At 41.4% G+C, this 25310-nt stretch overlaps 1 protein-coding gene across 4 annotated transcripts in view; it reads left to right on the forward strand.

Moving 5' to 3' along the window:
* Positions 1-209: 209 nt before the first annotated feature.
* Positions 210-25310, forward strand: part of Apmap (adipocyte plasma membrane associated protein) — a 36654-nt gene continuing 11553 nt past the window's right edge. The window contains exons 1-3 of one of the 4 annotated variants that reach the window (XM_070006634.1): positions 210-385; positions 21043-21159; positions 22743-22858. In XM_070006634.1, coding sequence (XP_069862735.1) covers positions 279-385; positions 21043-21159; positions 22743-22858 — 340 coding nt within the window. In that variant the 5' untranslated portion in view covers positions 210-278. Of the gene's footprint in view, positions 386-12564; positions 12703-12736; positions 12806-16874; positions 16916-21042; positions 21160-22742; positions 22859-25310 lie in introns of those variants that run through there. The other 3 variants (XM_070006635.1, XM_070006638.1, XM_070006637.1) reach the window with 3 other exon arrangements.

Here is a 25310-nt window from a genome sequence, read left to right on the forward strand (position 1 = left end):
CTGCTGACTGTAATCCTAAAGGACAACACTGAAAGAGGCCTTTCACTTCAGAGATAACACAAGAAACCCTGTGCTCTACCAGGGAGGAATTAAACATTAACTGCTCACTAATTTGTCCTTTGACACATTTACCAATCTCTGGATTCCTGCACTGTCCAATTCGGTCACATGTGGCTATTTAGCAAGAAATTAAATGAAATAATAAAAATTAAATCCTTCACTTATTGCTCCAAATATTCAGGAGCCACATGTAGCCAGGGGCTACATGATCAAGCGACATGGTCTATCACACCAGGGGATTGTGGGCAGAGCTGGTACAGATCCTGGGCAGAGTAGTTGGAAGCAAGGAAGCAAACAGCAGCAAGGGTGGCCTGCAGCTGCAAAGGTAAGCAGCATAGCATACACCAAGGATGGACCTGCTCTAGATGTGGATGCGTGAGTCTTTCTGCCTCCTCCACTGAACACAGCAGCAGGTTTGATGCCACAGGAGGTGGCATCGCAGAGTTCCAGCCACATATGTGGCTCCTTTGTAGGGGAGCTTTGGTGGGATGATAGCCTGTAACTGTGTATGTTCTTTCTTATTGTTGAGCTTTGGGAAGCTCTATAATTGGTTATTTTAGATGGAAAGATGCCTAAATATAGTCAAGATGTCTTCCCAAAGATAATGATTCCCTCATTCTCTTTTTTTCCCCTCCCTCCCTCCCTCCCTCCCTCCCTTCCTTCTTTCCTTGTTATGGGAAGCTTGCTCTTGAGTTTTAGTGACCTCGAATATGAATTTCCTCTCATTTTGCATAGGAATTTTCTGCACAACAGGATTAAATATATCATATATGGGTCCATGAACTTTTTGTTGTTGTTGGTGGTGGTCATGGAACTTGAACTTGGGGCCTGGGTGCTGTCCCTGAGCTTTTTCATTCAAGGCTAGGTCTCTATTACTTTGAGCCACAGCACCACTTCCAGTTTTCTGGTGGTTAATTGAAGATAAGCATGTCATGGACTTTCCTGCCTAGGCTGGCTTTGAAACTTTGATCCTCAGATCCCTGCCTGAGTAGCTAGTATTATGGGTGTGACTGATGCCCAGCTTTTTTCCTTTTAATGATGAAGACTGAACCAAATCCTCATATATATTAAGCACCTGTTGTACCACTGAGCTGCACCTCAGCCCCTACCAGTTGGTTTTTAAATATGGTATCAAATATGCAGAAACAATTTCTGCAATGTAACAAATACTCATCCCTCATCTTATCAAAATACATACACTGAAACCCTAGCTCTTAATATGAGAGCATCAGGAGGCGGATGGGGTCTTTGGAGGTGATGAGGGCATGAGGGTGGAACCTTCATGAATGGGATTAGGGAGTGTTCTTATAAAAAGTCAGAGGGCCTGCTTCCTCCACTCTGCACCTTGTCCTGGGAGTGCACAACAGAAATATGGACATCTGCAAACCCAGAGTTAATTCCTTACCTGACACCTAATCCGATAATGCCCTGGCTTTAGTTTTAGTTTCCTTAACTCAGAGAAACAATGGTTGCTGTGGAAGCCACCCAGTATATGGCATTTTATTACAGCAGGGCAAACTAAGGCAACTTTTGCACTTCATATAGTAAGGAGGTAGTGGGGATGGAACCTCTGGATTAAACACTGCTAACAGAACTCTAGGGGCAGTGTGGTTCCCTCTAAAAGTGAAGGCACTGTGAAAAACAATCAGGTTATCTACTTGCCCACATTGATATTTATATTCTGTGGGACCTGCAACAACATTCCTTTGGTTACTATAGAAATAATTAACAAACAGAGTGGCTCTGGGGTTTCTGGGCAAAGCTCCATCTTTCTTGTTTCCAGGATTCCTTGTCTGTATTTATTTGGTGTTGATGCAATACCTTTCTTCCTTTCCACAAAGAAATTACTGCAGTCCAAATGACTGGCCATTCAGTTCCCTCTCTCCATTCTCTGGGTTAGCAGAGGTACACAGGCTTTTCTGAAGTGTATTCTGGATTTTTCTACCAACTTTCTTTATCTCACTGGTTGTTAGGAAGATATAAAATTCCAAGTGCATAATTATTTTCCAGATTTTTTGGAGACAAGGTCTTGATTAAATATATAAAAATATATATTATATATAGAGATAGATATAGATATAATCAGGCTGCCTTGAACTTGAGACTTTTTTTTAACCTTTTTTATTATAAAGATGATGGAGAGAGGAGTTACAGTTACAGAAGTCACGCAATAACTACATTTCTCTTTGAACCATGTTACTCCTTCCCTCATTCTCCTCCAGTTTTTCCCTCCTTTCCCCACCCACAAGTTGTATGGTTCATTTTCCATTGTCTAGTGAGCACCACTGCTGCATTTGTTCACCCTTTCTATGCTTTCCATTACACTCCCAAAGACAAATAAGCTAGCAAAGTAGACAAAAGGAAAAGACAACAGAAAGAGCAGCAACAACAAAAATCTCATGTTTCCATTAAAAAATACTATATGAGCATATGCATATAGCTATTGGGCCTGTGTGTTCTGTTCCTGTGAATATCCTCATCTGGTCTCACTGTGTGAATGTCTAGAGACATGTATAATTTATCTTGTCCCAGGTGTGTGTGTGTGTGTGTGTATTTTTTAAATTTTTTTATCAGTTGTGGGGACTGAACTCTGGGCCTGGGCGCTGTCCCTCACCTCTTCAGCTCAAGGCTAGCACTCTACCACTTGAGCCACAGTGCCATTTCTGGCTTTTTTTTCCTGCTTATGTGGTGCTGAGGAATCAAACCCAGGGCCTCATGCATGTGAGGCAAGCACTCTATCACTGAGCCACCTTCCCAGCCCCATGTGTGTGTATTTTAACTATCCAGTATGTTTACTTGTAGATTTATAGTCACATTCTAGTTACCACAAATGAGGGAAACCATGCAACCTATGTTTCTTTGAGTCTGGCTTACTTCATTTAATATTTTTTCCCTGTCTTTCTATTTCCTTATAAATAGTATAATATCATTCTTTCTGATGGAAGAGTAGAATTCCATTATGTACATATACCACATTTTCTTGATTCATTCATCTACTGAGGAGCATCTGGGTTGATTCCCTATCTTGGCTATGGTAAACAATGCTGTAATAAACATAGTGTGCTGGTAGCTTTAGTGTGGCTTTGTTTGTGTTCTATTGGATAAATGCCTAGGGAACTTGAAACTTTTGTCTCAGCTTTCCAAGAGGCTGGGACTCTAGGAACACACCATGCTTTATAATGATGCTATTTGGGATGGAAAAGAAGTATATTCTACAGTCACTACATAGAACATTCTACACACATCTACTAGCTGATGTTTGTTGATCATGCTGTGCAAGTCTGTGTCTTTTCTTACTTCTACCAGCGGTTTCTGAATGAAACGTTAAATTCTCCCATGCTGGATGGGTAAGGGTTTGTCTGTCTCCTTCCAGTAATCTAATGTTTTTTCATAGAAACAATTTGTATTTATTGTATGTTTATCTAACATAACTATTTACATATTTGTTGTTGTATGTTATATGTCATTTAAAATTATTGTTAAACTATCTGGGGGAACTATCTCCCTGTTGCCAGGCTACATCCCAGAATTTTGGAGATGGGACAGGCTTTCCAGATGACTAATGGACAACGAAAGTTGGTCACCAGTCTCAAAGTTCAGCTGCAGTTCAGTTACCAGCTGAATTTTTGCCACTGCTGCCTGGCACATGAATTTTCTTTTCCCTTCTCATAGGGAAGGCCAAGGCCACAGCCTTTGTTGCACATTCTAACCACAGTGCTGGCCCTGGACTCTGGAGGAAACAAACTGGAAAAGCCTAAGTGGAGCATAACAAATGGAAGAAGGCAGTCCTTGTCCGCTTAGTGTTATCCTTTCTGGCTGTGAATGTTAGAGAGCTGGACAGGAAACTGTGACCTTGAAAAAAATGCAGCTACTTTAAAATCAGTCAATGGGTTCAGCAGGCCTTCCGTTCTACAAGTTTATAAACACTTTTGCCCCACACTTGCTTCCTTATGAGGACTTAAAAACCCAGCAGCACCTCCAGGCATTGTGAGGCTGTTCAGTTTGCTTTTTGTGCTTGTAGCTCACACTGATAAGCACTGCAAACATCACCAGCCAATAACCCTGTTGCAAATTACCTTGTTGCTTCCTCACTCACAATCCTTCCTCATACTCAGGCTACAGCAAATTGTTAACAACTTACCCCAGAGGGAGAAAAGGGAAAACAACTGGATGTTAGCTATCCTACCACATTATTAATAAACTTGTAAGGACGGAAGGAGTTTAGAGAACTTGAAATAATCAGCATTGGCAGCTCCTCTTGCAATGGACTAAAATTTTCTTGGTAAGCATCACCAGTTCGGTAACCTTAGGTTTTCTTTCTCTGTCCCTGTAGATTATGTTCTGTAATATAGTTTTCTGAGTAAACTCATATTGGGCAATTTTTTTCCTAAAGAAAGATAATCAGACTCCACATAGAGCTCCCCTATGACCCAGCAACCCCACTTTTGGGCATTTACCCAAATGTTTACAAACAAGACCACACTAAAGCTACCAGCACAACTATGTTTATTGCAGCATTATTTACCATAGCTAAGATATGGAACCAACCCAGATGCCTCTCAGTAGATGAATGGATCAAGAAAATGTGGTATATATACACAATGGAATTCTATGCCTCCATCAGAAAGAATGACATTGCCCCATTTGTTAGGAAATGGAAAGACTTGGAAAAAATTATATTAAGTGAAGTAGGCCATGCCCAAAGAAACAGGTCCCATGGTTTCCCTTATCTGCAATAGCTAGTGTATGTCTGAGACAAGCAGAAAAGGTCAGATAAGTTGATGTTAGGGGAATGTTAGGGGAATGAACCCTAAGATAAGTATTCAAATGTTTTTTGTTTCTTTCATGCAATTGTTTCTAACACATTTATAAGCTGATTTCTTTGTTGATTTGTATGTCCCTCCCCCATGGTATAACCCCTGCTTTCACTGTATCTGATGTTGGTATAATTTGTGGAGGGGAAGGGCAAAAACAAATTGTTTAACTAGGGATACAGGTGGACCCATTGCAACAATGAGATGTACAAGTTATTATGTTGAAAAACGAACTTTACAACTTTGGTGGGGGGGGAGGATCAGGTGGGAGAAGGTGGGGGAGTATGAGAAGGGATGGGAAGGGGAAACAAAGAGGAGGCAACAATGCTTGATAAGAAATGTACTCGTTACCTTGCCCATGTAATTGTAACTCCTCTGTACGGTATTCTCACAATTAAAAAAAAAAAGGATGTAAAAAAAAAAAAAGAAAAAAAAAAAGAAACTATGTTGGCCTTCCTTCCACTTGAACAATGTTGTGGAAAATAGATGCATCTCTGGACTTCTTTGGTTCTTTCCAGAACCTATTTTTTCCAGATTGTTTTTCCATTGATACAGAAAAGTTCCAAACTGTGGTTACTATTATTTATTGTATTGATAGTTTTAAGCATGGGAAAATGGATAAAAGGGATTTCAAACTTCATTTGTGTGAAAAATGTACATTCATTATCTAAATTCAAAAAACCTAAATTACTGTAGGCACTGTTTCTTTGGTAAAAAGAAGAGCATGCGGGTCAGAGATAGTCTTCCATGTAGGAGTCTTGGAGGATCTGACTATATAGTGGACTGACTTTGAGTAGTAGGTTGCCATGATGGGTCTTTTCAACACTTCTTGTTTGGCAGTAGAAGTCTGGTGAAACAAACACATTTGTCTCTGACTCTTTCAGAAAGTCCAAGGCTGGTATTGATTGTGTAAGATAATAATTATCCTCCTACCATTTCCTTCTAAGTAATTTTACTTATATTTGGGATTTTGGAACTAGTAGCAGCTTATATGTAACAGTCTCCTGTGGAGCGATTTAAGAGCGAAACTTCAGTATCTGTGTTACAATATAGTGGTGTCATAACAATTCTTTATATTTTATAATATAAAATAAATAACAATGGTTTTCTTAGCAAATCTAGCTAAATTATGTACCACTTGCATTATGATAATAGTGTGTCAAAGTTTACAGGTCACTTTATTTTCAAAAGAAAATCAAAGTAATCAGAATATTGATATTTAAAAAAAATTTTTTTTGGGGGGGTCCAGTTGTGGGGCCTGAACTCTGGCTTTTTTCTTTTTGCTTATGTGGTGCTGAGGAATCGAACCCAGGGCCTCATGCATGCAAGGCAAGCACTCTACCGCTGAGCCACCTTCCCAGCCCAGAATATTGATGTTTTTGAAATGTATAAGGCATGTATATTTCCAGAAGCAATGTTACCGACATTTCCAGTTTCCTATTTTTGTCACGTAGCTTATTAATTTTGCCTTTTGTTCAAATTATAGCTTACTATATATTACTTGTGCTACAAGAAATGGAGTACAGGGCTGGGAAGGTGGCTCAGTGGTAGAGCGCTTGCCTGCATGCATGAGGCCCTGGGTTCGATTCCTCAGCACACATAAGCAGAAAAGAAAAAAGCTGGAACTGGCGCTGTGGCTCAAGTGGTAGAGCGCTAGTCTTGAGGTGAAGAGCTGAGGGACAGCGCCCAGGCCCAGAGTTTAAGCCCCACGACTGGACCTCCCCCCCGTCCCCCAAAAATGAAAAAGAAATGCAGTACAAAATTTTTTTTAAAAAGAAAGATAATCACCCAAACCCATACATCTCTTCATTAATGAGGATCAAGAAAACATAGAACTCTTCCAAGTGTGAGAGAATTTTTCCTTTGGGAAAAATGGCAGGACAATAATAATCAAAACAGAAGTGATATGCTGCTTTCAAGAAATAGTTTTCAGAGCCAGGTGCTGGTGGCTCATGCCTGTAATCCTAGCTACTCAGGAGGCTGAGATCTGAGGATTGGTTCAAAGCCAGCCCCAGACAGGAAAGTCTGACACTTTTTTTGGGGGGGGGTTCTGGTCGTGGGGCCTGAACTCTGGGCCTGGGCGCTGTCCCTCAGCTCTTTACCTCAAGGCTAGCGCTCTACCACTGAGCCACCTTCCCAGCCCTTGTGACACTCTTATCTCCAACTAACCACCAGAAAACTGGAAGTGGTGCAGTGGCTCAAGTGGTAGAGCGCTCGCCTTGAGCTGAAGAGTGAAGGGACAGTGCCCAAGCCCAGAGTTCAAGCCCCATGACCCAACAAAAAAAAAAAGAAAAAAGAAAAAGAAAAAAAAAAGAAATAGTTTTCAGGTATATTAATAAGTGATCTCTGCCAGCCACAAAATGTCAACATTAAGAGAACAATGGGGTTGGTGAGTTTAGCTTTCAACCAGGTAACCAATATGAATGAATAGCCTGTGCTAACAGTGACTGATGAACTTCTTTTCTAGTAAGCATGTTTTTCTTACAAAACTGAGTTGACTTTTTTTCTTAAAAATCTCCCCTGAATAGGAAATAAAAGCAATGTTCCCAGTTTCCTAGGTTTTAAACCCTCACACTTCCCACTATCTGCTTCTCAGTGGAGCAGACATGCAATTGCTACACTTGACCTGTCCAGCCCCTATCTGCAACACATTGTTTGCCATGATCCTGTCTGCAGCATGGGCCATGGACTACAGGATCGTGTCTTCTATCACAGAACGTCACCTCTGGTTTGACTACCTCCTTGTCAATGGACATCCCGGGAGTCTGGACAGAGGCTGTAGTTACTTGGTGTAGAATATCTGAAATGGGTAGCTATGGCCATATCGAGGAAGAAGGGGCAGGAGGCCAGACAAGACACACTCAGGAGCAGCCTGAACTGCTATACAAATAACAGTTCTATGGAACTGCTAGAGATTATTTACCTCAGTTAAAAAGTACCTGGAGGGAGGTGGTTGCTGGCGACAGGTCAGCAGTCTATGGACTTTTTCTGTTCTCAGCCTGTTCACTCAAGGTATGTGTTCCAAGCATACTACAGGCATAGAAAAGGCAGGATCCGTCCCATTTGTCTATCAGAAATGCAAAAATCTTCCTAGAGAACAAGAGAATTCCTAGATCTGTTCTATTTTATGGCAAGAATTCTGCCTGTGGCCATCTTAGCTTCACAAGCTGGAAAAGTGACACTTTCTCTTTTAGGGCTCCACAGTGGAATGGGGAGAGCCAAACAGCAGGATTTGTCAAGGAAGTGGGGTGCAGACACAAGGCAACTCAAAGCACAGGAGTGTATATGGTGGAGAGTGACCTGGCTCCTGTTTTTCTAGGTCCTCTTTCAGTCCCATGTACTGAAAGGACCCAAGTGTTTTGCTGTTTGTGCCTAAGTTCTATAGCAACAAAATCCCTTTATTCCATACTAATAAAGGTCATTTCCAATAAATACTTCCTTCAACTTTCCAAGGTGATTTTTTTTCTAAGACATGGTCTGGCTATATTGTCCAGGCTGGCTTGAACTCCAGGGTTTGTGACCACAGACCTTACTTAGACTCTGCAGTATCTGGGATTATTGGTGCATGCCACTATCACTTGCCCTCCATCTTAAGCTGGTTTTGTGGATGTTGTTGTCTGGTAAGTAAATATCTAAGATGCTTTGAGGTAAGCAGCTCTTTATGTTCTCTATCTTCACTTTCTGTTGTTCATTTGAATTGAAACTGAAGCCTCCCACCATGAAACAATTTACCTCTTCTAAATAGATTCCTCTTCCTGTTTTCCTTGGCTTGTGGGCAGGGAGGAGAATTCAGCATACTACTTGCATTTCTTTGACCCTTTTAGACAATTCTTCCTTGGTCATTCAGTAACCTGCAAGTCTATTTGTGGTCATACCTGGGTTGTTTATTAGTTCCAGGGCACCCTACTCGTCTCTTCTTGCTTGCCTCTTGTTCTTCCTATTCCCTAATCCACCTCCTAATCTTATCCAAGGCTTGATGCACAGATTACTTTCTCCAAGTCTCTGGTCACTCCTACCTGTTGGCACTTGCTCTTCCTCAAGAAAACACAGGACATGTTATTGACAAGTTTTTCTGTGTCAGCCTTTATAATGGCTATAATGAATGCATCTCATCTCCACTCCCAGATTATAATGCTCACCTTAATCCTCCCCACCCTTTTTAAAAATAGTATTTGGCTTTCAGGAGATATTTGTGCAAAGGATTTGAGGGCCAGGCATGATATCACATATCTGAACCCCAACTAAGAGGAAGGTAGAGACAGAAGAAGAGTGGTTCAAGACTAGTCCAGGGCAAAAAGTGAGACCCTAGAAGAAAAAAATAACTACTGCAAAAAAAGGGCTGGGTGTGTGGGTTAAATGGTAGAACATTTGCCTAGCAAGTTTAAGGATCCTGAGTTAAAACATCACACACACACACGCACGCACGCACGCACGCACGCACGCACGCACGCACGCACTGGACTAGAAGTCCAGGTTGTTTCTAGATTTAGTTTTGAAGCACATTGTTGGCTGCCCACCCAACATCATGTGCTGTTTCCATGCTGGCAGAACTCTGGTTTTGTTGAGATAAACACTCTCCATATAGGCCAGTGTTTTAGTGGAAGTGAGCTCCACTCTTAGTTCCAGGGTAGGTAGTGCTCCATCTCAGTGTTTTTCAGCTAAGGGTTATTGTTCCTTAGGGGACATCTGAAAATTTCTGGGAACATTTATGATTAGCAAAATGTGTAAGTTTTTCATCATTATAACAAATTGAGATATTCGACTTATAAAGAGAAATGGTTTGATTTGGATCTAAGTTTTAGAGGCCTCAGTCTATTGTGGTGGGAATGTATAGTGGAACTAACTGCTCACTTCATGGCAGGAAAGTGAGAAAGCAGAAGAGGAAGGGGCTTGAGTCTCACAATCCCCTTTAAGGGTATATTCCCAATGACCTAAAAACCTCCCACTAGGCCACCTTTTAAAGGTTCAAGAACCTCCCAACAGAACTACATGCTGGGGATCAAGCCTTTGCCCCAAAAGCCTTTGAGGTTCTAGATTCTAGGACACAACTAGGTGGGATGCTACTGGCATCTAGTAAGTAGAAATCAAGGATGCTGCTAACATCCTATAATGCATATGACAGGTCTCCTTCCACTAGTCTAAAAGGCTAACAGTGCACCATTTGAGAAATGTAATTAGTCACAGTGGTCCAATTTATATGAAATTACCTGGCACAATGACAGAATGAAGTTGATGTGATTGGTAGCTAGGCTGACGAGTGGCACAGTGGGACTGAGAACTAAAAACACAATAAACTAAAAACACAATAAAAAGGACTTCACCATGACTTAGAAACAGAAAAACTGTGTTGTATAACATAAGCGATCTGTGTTCAAACTATTTTAATACCAGTTCATTCAGATTCATGTGCTCCAAGATAAGACAGAGTTCCGCTTCCAGTAACTCCACTTGGAATCATGTGTTTTAGAGATAAAATAATGTCTCAGTTTATGGATTCTGACTAATCCTTCCCAAGACCATCCCCAAACCTCATGAAGAGCCAGGCTTCTATAACTCTTCTTGTGGAGATTCTTACAGATTCTCTGATGAATTCTTTTGCTGCAGTAAATTAAATGAACCCATTATTTTTTGAATGGTTATGTTCCTGTCTATTTTTGGTAGATAAATTTTCACACTGGTTATGGATAGCTTCAATGCATGAGCTTATGAAATGTTTAAAGTGCCTTAGAAACAAGAGAGTCTGTTTGGGAATTTGGGAAGAAATTTTCAGCAATGATACTGGAAGTAGGTCCTGAATGACAAAAGTAGATCTAGCCATTGGTGAAGGAAAAGTATTAGAAGAAAAAAGAACTAAATGGACAAAGGCAGGAGGCATACAATCAGAAATGGCAAGCAATTATGTTTCTGAAATGGAATTTAGGGCACGAAGGACAATCCTGAAAGGCAGGAGAGGCCGGAACACACAGCACTACATTAAAATTATCCCTGATACAAAATCTGTCCCAGCTGTATTCAATGATTTGAAAACAAATGTTTCTAAGGCCTGAATCACATCCTAGGGATCTCTATAGAACTGGATTTGCATAGTAATTCTCCACTTCATCTCAAGCTAGTTCTTTAACACCAATGAATAGAGAACACTCACATGGAATTAGTGCCACCTAGCTCTGAAAAAGGTAATGACATGTTTAGATCTGAAAACCCTTTATGTGCAATATGGAAATTCTTAAATGTGTTTTGAACATGCTTTCCTCAGTTCATTATGTAACATGTAACAGGACTTTGTGTCCACTGTCTAGGATTCCCCTTCCTTGTCTTTTCCTCTTAATCCCATTTATCCTTCTATCTATGTCAAGTACTTTCACAAGATCAAATTTTCCTCCTGTAAAGCAATTGTAACATTAAAACACGAACAGTCTGATTAAACATGTCTATTATTCCATTAGATTAACTTCTCCCTTCCTCTCTCCCTCCCTTCCCCCCCCTTCTTTCTCTGAGCTCCTTTTACTCTAGTACTCTACCACTTGAGCCACAGCACCACTTGCAGCTTTTTCTATAATAAATTGGAGCTCTATGTGGAGTCTTTTTTGGGGGGGGGCGGGAGGGGTGTCCGGTCATGGGGCCTGAACTCTGGGCCTGGGCGCTGTCCTTCTTCAGCTCAAGGTTAGCACTCTACAACTTAAGCCACAGCGCCACTTCCGGCTTTTTTCTTTTTGCTTATGTGGTGCTGAGGAATAGAACCCAGGGCCTCATGCATGCAAGGCAAGCACTCTTACCACTGAGCCACCTTCCCAGCCCCTCTGTAATTAATTGGAGAGGAGTCTCATGGACTTTCCTGCCTAGGCTGGCTTCAAAATGCGATCATCAAATCTCAGCCTCCTAGTAGCTAGGATTACAGGTGTAAGCCATCAGCGCCTGGATAGTTTAATTTCTGTAAGAAAGGGATCTTGTCTCTGACTTGCTCACCACCTATAAATACTCTTGGCTCACGATGCTGTGGATAAACCAAGGGACACTTGGTTCTTGTTTCTTTAAACTTTATTATTAAGGATAAGTTCTATTTGCATCTACCCTTACTGAGAGGGTAACCTCAGAAACGTTACCAAGTGTCCATTGTAACCTTCACTTAAAGATCTAGTAAGCAATCTGATCGTGTAAAGGGAAAACTGTTCTAAACTGCTTTCCTCTTAACCACAAGCCTTTCAGAAAAAGACTTAATTTTCAGTTTTTGGAGTTTTTTTGGCGCTCCAAGAGCATGAAAACACTACTTCTCCTCTACTACTACAACTACTACTGTCATTTAATAAACAGTGCCACCCTTTCTCCGGACAAAATCGCGCCCCTGGACCGCCCATGTAGTGACTGGTGATTGCTGTGGCCTCACCTCGGAAATAAAGAGAAATGGAGCCGTAACGCATTGAGGTTGGCCAAGGTTCAGCCACTAGCATTCTGGACCCCAGAGACAGGGTTCCCTCGCGCTCGCCGTGCTCGTGGGGACGCTGCTCAGACACCTCAGAGCCCGCAGGGGAACCGCCGCCGGTTCAAACGCGCCCTCAGGAGTCCTGGCACCCCAGAGTAGGCCGGCCGGGGCAGTGGCCGGAAGAGGCGGGGCCGGACCCACGGATTGGCCGGTGGATTTACGTCATTTTCGCGCGCCGCGGACGGGGCGGGGCAGTCCCGGAGTCTGAGCCCGCGCAGTTGAGTGCGGCCAGTGTGGTGGGTGCTGCGGCCGCGCTATGAGCGAGGCAGACGGGCTGAGGCATCGCCGGCCGCTGCGGCCGCAGGTGGTCACGGACGATGGCCAGGCTCCGGAGGTCAAGGACGGCAGGTAGGCGGGCCCACCAGCCCCCGGCGCTGGGGTCGGGGCCGCGGAGGCGGGGGCGACCCTCCGTAGGAAAAGCAACTGCCGTGACAGCATCGCGACGCCCCAGGTTGTTGTCAGAGCTGGCTTTAAAAAACGATTTCAAATCATCTTTTAAATAGTTTTACAAAGGCATTGGCATTTTACAAAGCGGCAGATGAGCACATGCAGTGCACCTTGATCAATGTCACCCCTGTCAAGATTCTCACCGTCCCTCCCAGTCCGCCCCGCTCCAAGAATTGAATGTACACCCTACAAAATTGAGAAAACGGAGGGAAAGGGCCGGTGTGTTTGTTTTTCTTCCCTATGCGACACTGGCTTTACAGAGAAAAAAAACCAGGCCTTACCAAGCAGATGCACCTGTCAGGTGCTTCAGACTACAGGTACACCCTGCAGGACTCCCAATCCGCGGTGTTTCCACCAATTCTAGGGGAGGGGGAGTGGGGAAGAGGGGGGTCCTTTTCTGCCTCTCATTCCCACCCTAGCTCCCAGAGCTGTTGCGTCTTTGCCTTTTCTTGGCTCCCTTCACCCCTCTGCTCTGTCCTTGTTGGCTTACCCGATACTCTATCCGGAATACTGCGTCTTTCATGTCCCTGTTCATACTCTCCTGAAGGGAGGTCCACAAAGATGCTAGAGGTTCCCTCTTAAGCTACAGCGAAGAGCTGCCTGCCACACTTGCTCGTCGGCACCTGCCACGTTCCCACGGCGTGCCGTCCTCACCCAGAAGCTACACTGGAGGCTATTTATTCATTATTTGTTATTAATTATGGCAAATACTAGTCAAGCGCTCTACAAGTGAGCTCTATCCCCAGCCCTTTATGGGGACTGCGTCTCACTGTGGACTTGTGAGTAATTGAACTTTGAGACTCTCCGGTACTGGGATCACAAGCGTCCACTGCTACTCGGTCTTGTAGGTAGTTTTTATGAAAGTTCAGCTTTACAGGTTTTCTTATAAGGTCGGAGAAGCAAATGCCGGATAGTTGATGCCCAATAAATCTCAAGCTTCTGGCCATTGCCGTCTTTCTCAGTCCTCAGAAGTTAAATATGCTGTGTTTTTGTTAGCCAAATACCGAAGCCTTGATCTAGAATTAAGAGTTTAAGCTACTTAAAAATTAAGGTACTTTGTGGTTTCATGTCTTGAGTTTTAATAGTTTTCAATTTCTAAGGTCCCATAGAGCAACCCCCAGATTAGGAATTGATTAATATATAAGTTGATAGAAATATTAGAAATACATATCGGTCACTGACAGTATGCCAAAGGTGCATACTATATGGAAAGCATTTTTTGCTCACTATGTTCACTGATGACAGCACATTAGAATGAGAAGCCATAGCAGAAAGGAATGTTTGAGTTCTAGAAAGGCAATTTGGAGAGATTTTTCTGTATGTCTTTGATCCTGTGGAAAAATCCGGAAGATGCAGCCATATATCCTGACTGGGTGACCAGCCATCTTGGGATACTTCAGATTTACATTTCCAAACACTTTTCTTGGGTAAGCTGGGACAAATTAGTTACCCTGATTACTATGGATATTATGACTTAATTATTTGCTGATGCTTGGTGCCTGTATTAGAACCAACATGAAAGGTCTGGCCATGCTTTACTACAGAAACTGTGAAGACAAGGCATTTTCATATGAAGAATGAGAGCGTGGCTGAGGTGTGCTCAGGTGCTAAATGGGGTACCTGGGGAAGACAGAACCTGAGGGCACTTGTTAGATGGGTCTCAACACTCTGACAGCAGCTGTGACACTCCTGGCCTCTGGGAAGAAGGGAGAACTTAATTAAATTGTTTTTATTTTTCAAGTTATCTGTGAAGATTTTTAATGACATGATAAAGTGGTTATCCCAAACTCATCTTTGCCACCTGATTTTTTTCTGGAATGCCCTTTCCATTTGTGTTTATTTACCTACATATTGTCTTGAATTTCTCACGCAAGAGCATTATATATATATATATATATATATATATATATATATATATATATATATATATATATATATACACACATATTATTGTTCCCTATTGCTACCTCATCTGTGTTTCTGTAATGGCTCCTTTCAAAGTGAATTCTTATTACCACTTATCTTTTAGAACAGTGTAGATGCTTTTCCTAATATTTTTTTTTTTGTCAGTCATGGGGCTTGAACTCTGGGCCTGAATGCTTTCCCTCAGCTCTTCAGCTCAAGGCTAGCGCTCTACCACTTGAGCCACTGTGCCACTTCCGGTTTTCTGAGTGGGGTTTATTGTAGATAAGAGTCTTTTGGACTTTCCTGCCTGGGCTGGCTTTGAACCACGATCCTCAGATCTCAGCTTCCTGAGTAGCTAGGAATATAAGCATGAGCCACCGGTACCTGGCGCTTTTCCTATATTTTGTAAGCAATTCTTCTGTATTTTTTGAATTTTAATGCCTTTTGTGGTATTCCTAGTTGTTTGTAGAATTATCTTGATTACCTTAAGAAGGTCTGCAAAAGCCAGAAAAGTCTTGGATATGGTGGGTGAAGTAATAGAGAAGGAAGTAGAAACCTAATATTGTTAGAATACATTTTAGATGTACTAATGGAATAAAGGAAGCCTGGGAATATAAAATTATCAAGATAAGAGAAGGAAAATGGATTTTAGTAGTGGAAAGGACATATGATAGATCTGCTTGACTCAGTACAAAAGGCAGCATTTTCTCTGTTTCAATGACGAAGTCATTAAGGCCTGTGTGACTAGGTGCTTTATATAAAGTTAGAGGTATAGAGTTAAAAGAAAAATGGCAAGGAAATGAAAAAGGATAGAACTGGCATATGGACAGTGGTTGAGAAACATTTTAAGAACTAGCTTTGGAAATAAGATTTTTCTGCCAAACATCTTAAATTTCTGTATTTGAACTATAATGGACATTTTGATTGTTAAATCCTTTTATTCAGCATGGGACATAGATCAGTAAGCACTCTTAACATACCAATGCAAGCTTATTATTACTATTTGACATCAACTTTTTTATTAATAAGTTTTTTTATTGTGAAAATACCATACAGAGGGGTTACAATTACAAGAGCAAGGTAATGAGAACATTTCTTATCAAGCATTGTTGCCTCCTCCTTTGTTTCCCCTTACCATCCCTGCCCTCCCATCCACCCCCCCTTCCTCCGCCAAATGCCTCCATCAGAAAGAATGATATTGCCCCATTTGTTAGGAAATGGAAAGACTTGGAAAAAATTATATTGAGTGAAGTAAGCCAGGCCCAAAGAAACTTAGGTCCCAAGGCTTCCCTTATTTGCAATAACTAATAGATGACATCAACTTTTTTTAAAGTGCTTTTTCTTTAGTGAAAGAATAATGGTACATTGGGAAACAATTTCTTCTCTTTTGGAACACAGTTCTATGTAGGAAGAAACTAGTTAATAGCTAAAGATAACTGTTTAGGAGTGAGGAGTTCATGAATTAAGAATTTATCAGCTGCCTTTTCATGATTGTGAAGGAGTTTAGGTTGAGTTTTTGTTAGGATGATTTCCCTTTTTCTGTTTTATGACAGAAGAGTAAAGGAGGCACTATGGAAATGGCAGGCATGAGAAGTCAGGATTCTGAGCTTTTAACTTAGTTCTGCCTAAGTATGTATATCTTCAAATACCCCTTTAAACTTATTTCTCTGGTTTAATTAAAAAGTGAACTCATGTTTTTTCAAGGGAAAAATGATGATTTCAGGAGGTCTAGTTTAAAGGACATGTAAAGAATGAGCGAACTCAAGTTTCAGACACTTAAAAAGATGGGACTTGATGTTGTTTGACTTTCTTCCATTCCAGGGATCACATTAATACCCAAGGTTGCTGGAGTATCAAACCCTGTGGTTTGGGGCTAACAGAGTTTCTACAAAAATCAGTTGATTTTTGAACTTTTGGAGTCTATTCAGGAAAACTTCAATTTATGATTCAAAATCCAAGGGCCCTTAAAGGCCTTGAATTAGAGATTTGGCTGGTGCAATCACAGAGGATTTTGAGAACTGTGGCTGTCAAAACATATTGCACCACCATGATTGTGTTTTTTCCCTCAGAGATTAGGAAATTTGAGGCTGCACATATCCTCAAGGGGAGACCAGAGATCTGGGCAAACAAGTTGATATTTCAAACTGCACCTGGAAAGGAAGTTGCCAGCACTGGTCAGGAATATGTGGTGCTTTGTTAATGCAAATGGGTAAGGATAAAGATAGTTTCCTTTATTTAAGCTAAATAATGTGGCTGTGCAGTTAGAGATAGACATGGAGAATCAGAGGATTTATAGTTGACTGAGTTTTTAGAACCCAGCTGTGAAGAGAGCCACCCAAAAATTTAGTGAACCTTGGATAAAAATAAATGCTATGTCCAGGGCTAGGGTACAAGGGCTTGTCTTTTATTTTTGTTTTTGTCGGTCGTGGGGCTTGAACTCTCTGGGCCTGGGTGCTGTCCTTGCACTCTTCAGCTCAAGGTGAGTGCTCTACCACTTGAGCTATAGCACCACTTCCAGTTTTCTGAGTGGTTTATTAGAGATGGGAGTCTCACAGACTTTCCTGCCTGGGCTGGCTTTGAACCATGATCCTCAGATCTCAGCCTCCTGAGTAGCTAGGATTACAGGCGTGAGCCACCGGCGCCCGGCTAGAGGGGCTTGTCTTATTCATGTAACAAGCTTGCTGTGTTTCAAGTGCTCAGTAACCACACTGGTCTAGCATCTGCTCTGTTTTCATTGTCTACGAAGTTCTGAATTGAATAATGCTGCTCAAGGAATTTTGTTTTTAAGATACTATTTGTTTGAACCTTCCAGTAGAAGCTGGGTGCTGCTCAAGTGGGTAAGGGTTGATGGACACACCCTGAGGAGGGAGTTGAATAAAATTAGTGTCAGCCAACTGCACATCAAGGACAAATGATGGAAAAAGAAACTCTTAGGCCTACACTGAACTTTCCAATCCAAAAAATCCAGGTCTTGCTTAAAAGCTGCCCACGGGCTAGGCGGCCTCTGAATCCTTCTGCAGCTTGTTGTCTGATGTAACTATAACAGGTGTAACTGCTAGACCCCAACAAGGATTGGTGATGTGTAGGACACAGGTTGTTCCTGGGCTTTGGCCACTTTTTTGTCTATAAGCACTGCTACTATCAGTCCTGCATGAACCTTTTCCTTTGGATCTAATTTAACCCTTTCCTTATATGTGAAGGGCAACCATTACTCATCTGTTGCTCAAGTTTCATAAGCTCTGAATCAGATTATCCAATTAAGACTTTTTATTTTTGTTTTGCTGGTATTGGAATTTGAACTCAGGACTGTGTGTTCTTGCTTACCTTTTTTGCTCAAGACTGGTCCTTTATCAGTTGAAGTCTCATGGACTTTCTTGCCCTGGCTTGCTTTGAACTGCAACTCTCAGCTTCCTGACTAACTAGGATTATAGCTATGAGTCACTGGCACCTGGCCAAAGTAAGATTTTTCGGATGTGGAATGCAGTAGTTGGTAATGTAGTTTAGTGGTAAAACATGCATTGCATGGATAAGGCCCTGAGTTCTATCCCCAGCACATCCTTGCTCCAAAAAAAATGTAATGTGCTGTGTGGTAAAGGAGATTTCATATGAGTATGAGGCAAGAATTATGTTTTGTTAGGCATTTTACCTGGCCTGGGCCAGGAGACTGATTCTGAAGCCCATATGAGCAAAGAGAAGGAAGTTAGGGACAGAATTTGGAAGATTATTGGAAGGAAAAATGACACACATTAGCAAAGGGGAAACATTAAAGGGAAAAAGTAGTTCCTCTATGTCTGTCCTGCTCTGGAGGAGTTAGCAGCTAGAGCCCAGGTCACACCTTCAACACTTTACTTAGGAACCTCTTCACGTAAGTGTCCAGTTTCATAATGGTTTCATAATTGAAAGTTTGGCTTTCAAGCAGGTCATGACTCAGCCTCATTTTCTGCCACTATATAATAATGATCTGCTTCCTACATTTCTTCTGCTTTTTTCCTTTTCTTCTCTATGCTGCCAATAACATGTTACTTGACATCTTTGTAAATCCTTACCAGAGCACCTTTTACATCTAAATATCTTTCTGTGAATCGTTGGTTATGATGAGTTAAGCATGTTTTAAAATGACATTTTTTTTTTGTGGTACTGAATGAAGACCTTATGCTTTCTAGACAATATGTGTCTCTTCTACCTTGCTCCTCATTTCTTCCTGAGACTTCTGTAGCAGAATTTAACATTTGTATTTCTATTAGCAATCTTTTCAAGGGAACAGATTTTTTTTTTCCTCTCCTGTTCCTCAAAATTCTCCCATCCTTCACTGGTAGCCTGATTCCAAAGCTACTTCCACATTTTAGAGTATTTCTTGCAGGGACATTTTACTTGCAGGTCCCAGAAATTAGTTTATTCAAAATCTATATTCATAGTGGCTTAGGTATACTCTCAGCTTTGAGAGCTGAGGCAGGGAGGTACACAAGTTTGAGTCTAGCCTGGGCTACACAGCAAGACCCTATCAAAAAAAGAAAAGAAAACTATATGATATAACAAATTCTCACATACTTTGTAGCATAAACAGTACAAATTTATTATCTTCCAGTTGCGTAGGTCACAAGTCCTGGACAGGGCTGGCTGTGCTTAAGTCAAGATGTCAGCAGAGCTTGGCTCCTTCCTGGGAGCTCCAGGGAAGAATCCATTTCCTGACTACTCAGGGTACTGGCTGAACACCAAGGCTCTTCAGTTGCGCCATCCGAAGTGTCTACAAAGGGGCACTGTATGAAAGCCACTCCTAGCTCACTTCCTTTGTTTTTATTCTCCTTGTCATTCCTTTCTACCTACTGTAGTAGGGATGGCAGAGTCACTTCCATTTTCTGCTTTACTCATTTATTAAAGTCACACATGTTTAAAACTGGGCAGGACGTTGAGGCTTCTCTCCATCTACCCCTTTTTACAATGGGAACCTGTGGGAGCATTTGGAGTGAAGAAATTGGCCTGAAGTTGCCTGGCTGGTTGTTGGGAAAATCAGGAGTGGTACATTTCTCTACATTTCTATACTATACCTGAAACAGACTTAAATAGATGAAGACTGAGTTGTAAGGAATCAAAACACCGCCCATAAATAATGTCTATTTCATTTAAGGGTAAATCTTGATTTTTTAAAAAAAAGTCAATATTTTAATTTTTTTGATAACAAAACTAGTTCTAGCTAGGTGTGGTGGCTCACCTTTGTAATCCCAGCAGTCAGGAGGCTGAGCAGGAGAATTGAGAGTTCAAGGTAAGCATGGGCTCTATAGCAAGACCCTGTCTCAAAAAAAACCCGGAAAAATAAAAGTGAAGAAGAAAAGCAAAATACACATAAGAAGCTTGTGATTTTATTTTCTTTAAATTTAATCTTAATGACAAGTGTTTAATAAATTAAAATATAATTTATGTAAATAGATGATCCTATGAGGTTTATACAGTAGCAGAGGCTCAATGTTCTCATTTGTTTGCCAGATGAGAAATAATATATGCAAAGATTGATGAAGACACATTATAGTCACTACAAGTCATTTGTTTGAAAACTTTACCCAAGATTCCTGACAGCTTTCAGGTCTTCTCAAGGCTTTCAGAATTATGATTTGGAGTTTTAATTTTGTAGAACCTATATGACGGCCTATGAGTATCTGTCAGATACTCAGAGATGGGAGTTTGTTTTGACTCCTAGAAGTGACACCTGTATAGTGATTCATGAATTGGAAGCTCAGGGAATTGTTGTTTGGCTTTCTTTTGCTTCATGAAAAATATTTTCCTTTATGCCTGTCTCTCCCTACCTCCCCTTGCCCCCCACCCCACCTCTTCCTCTCTCTTGAGGTGCTAAAGGATGGAATCTAGGACCTCTCTCATACTAGGAAAGCATTAAATCACGGAGCACCGCCCCCTCCCCCCCACTCCTCTTTTATCCATGAAAATCTTAGGACACATGGCACTGAGTGTCATTGCTTTGAATCCATGCAGCAGGGACTCAGGGTCTTCTCTGTATGTGAGTGTGCATCCCTACCATCCTTAGAACTCTCTTCTCCTGTTCCATTTTGGGTTTGTGAGTTTGTTGAATTTGCCTTCTAAAACTATGCCAGATGATTCAAGGTCTGGAAAAATATCTGATAAGAGTATCTCATGCCACTGTAAGATTTAAAAACCAAAATAGAAAATGAACGAATCCAAAGTCATGTTTGTCAATCTTGGCAAACAATGCTGAAGCAAAGCCACAAGGGTTGAATGTTCCTGCTTTAGGGGAAAGGTCTTTTAGGCCAGCTGCACCTGTTGCTATGAATCTCTACTGATTGCCTTTGTGTATTTTATTTCTGGCAGCTCCTTTAGTGGCAGAGTTTTCCGAATGACCTTCTTGATGCTGGCTGTATCTCTGACTGTTCCCCTCCTTGGAGCCATGATGCTTCTAGAATCTCCCATAGATCCCCAGCCTCTCAGGTAAGCTGCCTCTCAAACTGCCTGTCAGTCTCCTTGGGAGGGATTGCTTGATGAAATATATCAATTAGGCTGATATCATTTTTAGGAAAGAAAACCTGGGGAAAAGGTAAGTTATGAAAATAGAGATATGTTATTTCTTGAATAAAAATTCATGCTGACTTAGATATTACTTAGAGTATATGCATGGAATTATTCCTGTCATTCTTTCAAAACTGTACAAATCAAGTACAAAAATCAAGAGAGAGTTGAAATTGTAAAAGCATACACAAATGAAGTTAAAGCTACCTTGTCTAAGTTTGGTAAGAAACTAATTTTTAAGAAAACTTATTATTATTATTCTGGTTTGGCCAAGTTACCTTTTACTGGTGGAGATCTATGAGGAATGTAGTCCATTGTAACTTGTAGCTATGTGTCATGTTTGATTGTGGTAGTACAGAGCAGAGCTGTTATTGGTGTGATGATGTGGAGGTTGTGTTGCTTGCAAGGGGTTGTATAGTTTGGTTCAGAAAGTTCCCAGTTCCCTTTGAAAATGTTGATGGGGTGAGGTTGTCTGAAGTTCATCTCAAATGAATTTGTCCATATAAGACTTTAAAAACTTCAGACTAATACCATGTCTAATCATAAAGAAAATCTGTGGCTGGTGTTGCCTTCAAGGCTACAAAGCGGCCCAAAGCCTGTCCCACAAACCTGCCTTCCTTTTCTGTTGTGGAAGATGGGAGGAATGTCCTAGACCTGGTCTGTGACATCTGGTTGAGATGTGAGCAGGATGTCAGGGCTGTTGGTAGCTGGGGTTGGCATGCGTATAACAAAGCTGGCATTACTGCAGAGATACGCACCTGTGGAGAAGTGAGGCCGCATGAGACCACAGTCAGGGTTGTGCAAAGCTTTCTCTGAGCACTCCCCAGACCTGGCTTTCTGGGGTTCCAGGCCACTCTTCCTACTACAGGAGGTGATGGTGTACAGTACGCTGCTTTTCCTCTTCTCTTGCAATGCTCCTGTGGGTCCTGCTTGGATTTAATTTTTATGTGCTTCTAGTAACTCTTTTTAAAAAGTTAACTAATTAAGTTTTTGAGACAAGGTCTTGGTATATAGTCCAGGCTGGCCTTGAACTCTTGATTCTCCCATATCAGCCTTCTGAGTTTGGAATAATATGCATGTGCCTCCATGCCCATATTCTGTTAGCTCTTGACATTCCTGATTATCCCTAAAGGTTGTCTTCTGTTCTTTAGTGAATTGGGTTTTGAGTTTTAATTTCACCCAGGTAGCAAGAGCTCTCAACTACTACTATAAATACTCTTCCTGTTGGACTTTAAAATCGTAGCAGGTCCCAGATGCTCGCAGGGGGTAGGTAACTGCTGAAGTCTTGGTATTAGCTATATTTAAACGGTATATTCATATTTCTTTTGTGTGGTGGCCTTCTCTGATACCTTTGTGCTGTTTTTTTTTTTTCCTTTTATGTTTCTGGCAACTACTGGAATGTGCTGTTTATCAAACAATGGGGAGTTATGCAGTTACTAGGCCCTCAATAAACCTTTTCATTTACATTTTTATATACAAATTCCTATAATTGCATTATTTTACAGCTTCAAAGAGCCCCCTTTTTTGCTTGGTGTTCTGCAACCAAATACGAAGTTGCGACAGGCGGAAAGGCTATTTGAAAATCAACTCATTGGGCCAGAGTCTATAGCAAATATTGGGGGTAAGTAACCCCCAATTATGGAATATGACTTAGGTGCTTTCCAGACCCAGATCACTCATGGGATGCATTCTGTGGGAGCAGCTTCAGTGGCAGGCTGCTGCCAAGTGGGGGAGCCCTGGACATGCTTCTCAGCTGCAGACATCCAAGGGGAGTAAGTAGCTCCTTCTGCCTGTCTCACAGTCCAGGTTGTGTGCCATTTCCATGTGGGGACATTTTCAGTTTTTCCTTTTTTAATACTAGGGCTTGAGTCCAGGGCCCCATCTGTGTCCCCAATCCTTTTGTTTTTAAGGCAGTTTCATGACCACTTTGCCTTGGCTGGCTTCAAACTTGTGATCTGCTATCTTCACCTCCTGAGTAGCTGGGAATACAGGTATATGCTACCATGCCTGGCTTGGAGTTCATATCCACAGAACGATATTTGTGTGCTCAAACTGTTTTAAAGAGTCTAAAGACACAATGCAAACATTGATGTTTAATTCATACATAATAGAATAATGTTTCTTTGCTCAGTTTAGGTTTCATTCTGAAGATGAGTGGGTCTCAGTATTTCTATGCCCATGCATGAGAACTAAAATTAGGTCTGACTCCAATGCTATCATGTCTAGCAGCCTGGAAGTAGGCATTTTCTGTCTGTTAAGATGAGAATTAAACTTAGTATTGAAAAGACACAGTTAAAGAAAAGATGAGAAAACCTCAGTTGGAATAAAGGTTTCTGAGCAGCTTTTATGAAATGCCTCTCTAGTCACTCTGAAGTCCAGTGTGGTACCTGGGCAGTGACTGGGGACATATGTGTCTAACGTACTTCTATTTCTCAGCTGATCAGCTGTGTTTGAGCAAGTTCTCTTGCCCAGCTCTTGCTGTATTTTGACCCCATACCCAAAGACAGGTTTATTTCTGCAGTTATTGCTTTGTAGATGATGAAGTCAATTTGTTTCAAGAATCATAAGTGTGATAGAACTTTATATTCATTTTAAAAGACACTGACATTTGTTAATTTCATAAATTCTGATAAAAAGTCAAACATTGCAATTTAAAACTAGGATTTACAGAAGTTCAAGTGCAAACCAGGTGGTCTTCCTTACCTCTCAAGGACAGGGCTTATCTTACCTTTTCCCTTTCTCCATGTGAGACACTGGCTATCTACCAGGTGAGGGTTGGTTAGGCCCAGTAAGGACTTCTCTAGTTATGTCTCTGTGGATGTAAACTACAGAGAGGCCTCCAGGGACTGGCTGCTGCAATCTCATTTGGAAGTTGTCCTGGGGACAGCTGGCAGGTGTTGACAGCCTTGGGAGAATGCTGGAGGAGTGGACCCACCAATTAGCATACTTTTTTTTTAATGTCGTGGGGCTTGAGCTCTGGGCGTGGGTGCTGTCCCTGAGCTCTTCAGCGTAAGGCAAGTGTTACACCACTTGAGCCATAGCGCCATTTCCAGTTTTCTGGTGGTTAATTGGAGATGAGTGTCACGGACTTTCCTGCTGGGGCCGGCCTTGAGTCAAGATCTTCAGATAGCCTCCTGAGTAGCTAGGATTATGGGCATGAGCCACCGGTGCCTGGCTTTTGTTTTGTTTTTAAGTAGAGCATTTTTTTTTTTTTGGGGTCCGGTCATGGGGCCTGAACTCTGGGCCTGAGCACTGTCCCTCAGCTCTTCAGCTCAAGGCTAGCACTCTACCATTTGAGCCACAACGCCACTTCCGGCTTTTTTTCTTTTTGCTTATGTGGTGCTGAGGAATCGAACCCAGGGCCTCATGCATGCAAGGCAAGCACTCTACCACTGAGCCACCTTCCCAGACCAAAGTAGAGCATTTTTAAGAGCAGTTTTAGGTTCCCACAAAAATTGGGCAGATATACAGAGATTTCCCAAAAATAATTAAAAAAATTTTTTTTTATCATGAGCTGGGATGTATTGTGGGTTTTTTCACATGCCTTTTCTGCACATATACCCTTCTCAATGGTTATCATCTCCCATGAGGGATACCTTATTTTCCCCAGTTGCTGAACCTATTTGAACACATTTTAACCTATTTTACACATTAAACTATTTTAACAACTGAAGTCTGTGGATTACATTAGGGCTTGCTCTCGGTGGTGTATAACTACTCTTGGCGGTGTTTATTCTGTGGATTTAGATAAATGTGAAATATCATGTATTCACCATTATAGTATCGTACAGGATATTTTTACCTCCCTTAAAACCCTCTGTTCTCCTTCCTTCTTTAACCCTTAGCAACAACTGATCTTTTTATTGTGGCCATAATTTTGTCCTTTCCACAATATTATCTTTTCATGTTGATTTCTTTCACTTAGTAATATGCATTAAAGATTACTTCTTGTCTTTCTGTGGTTTTTATAGCTCATTTCTTTTGTTAACACTGAATGGTACTGCATTGACTGCATATTCCATAAGTTATTCATCTGTTTACCTACTGAGAAACATTTACTTGTTATAAGTTTG

The sequence above is a fragment of the Dipodomys merriami genome, unplaced genomic scaffold (assembly GCF_024711535.1).
Source record: "Dipodomys merriami isolate MVZ:Mamm:240054 unplaced genomic scaffold, mDipMer1.0.p SCAF_7, whole genome shotgun sequence".
Taxonomy (NCBI): Eukaryota; Metazoa; Chordata; class Mammalia; order Rodentia; family Heteromyidae; genus Dipodomys; species Dipodomys merriami.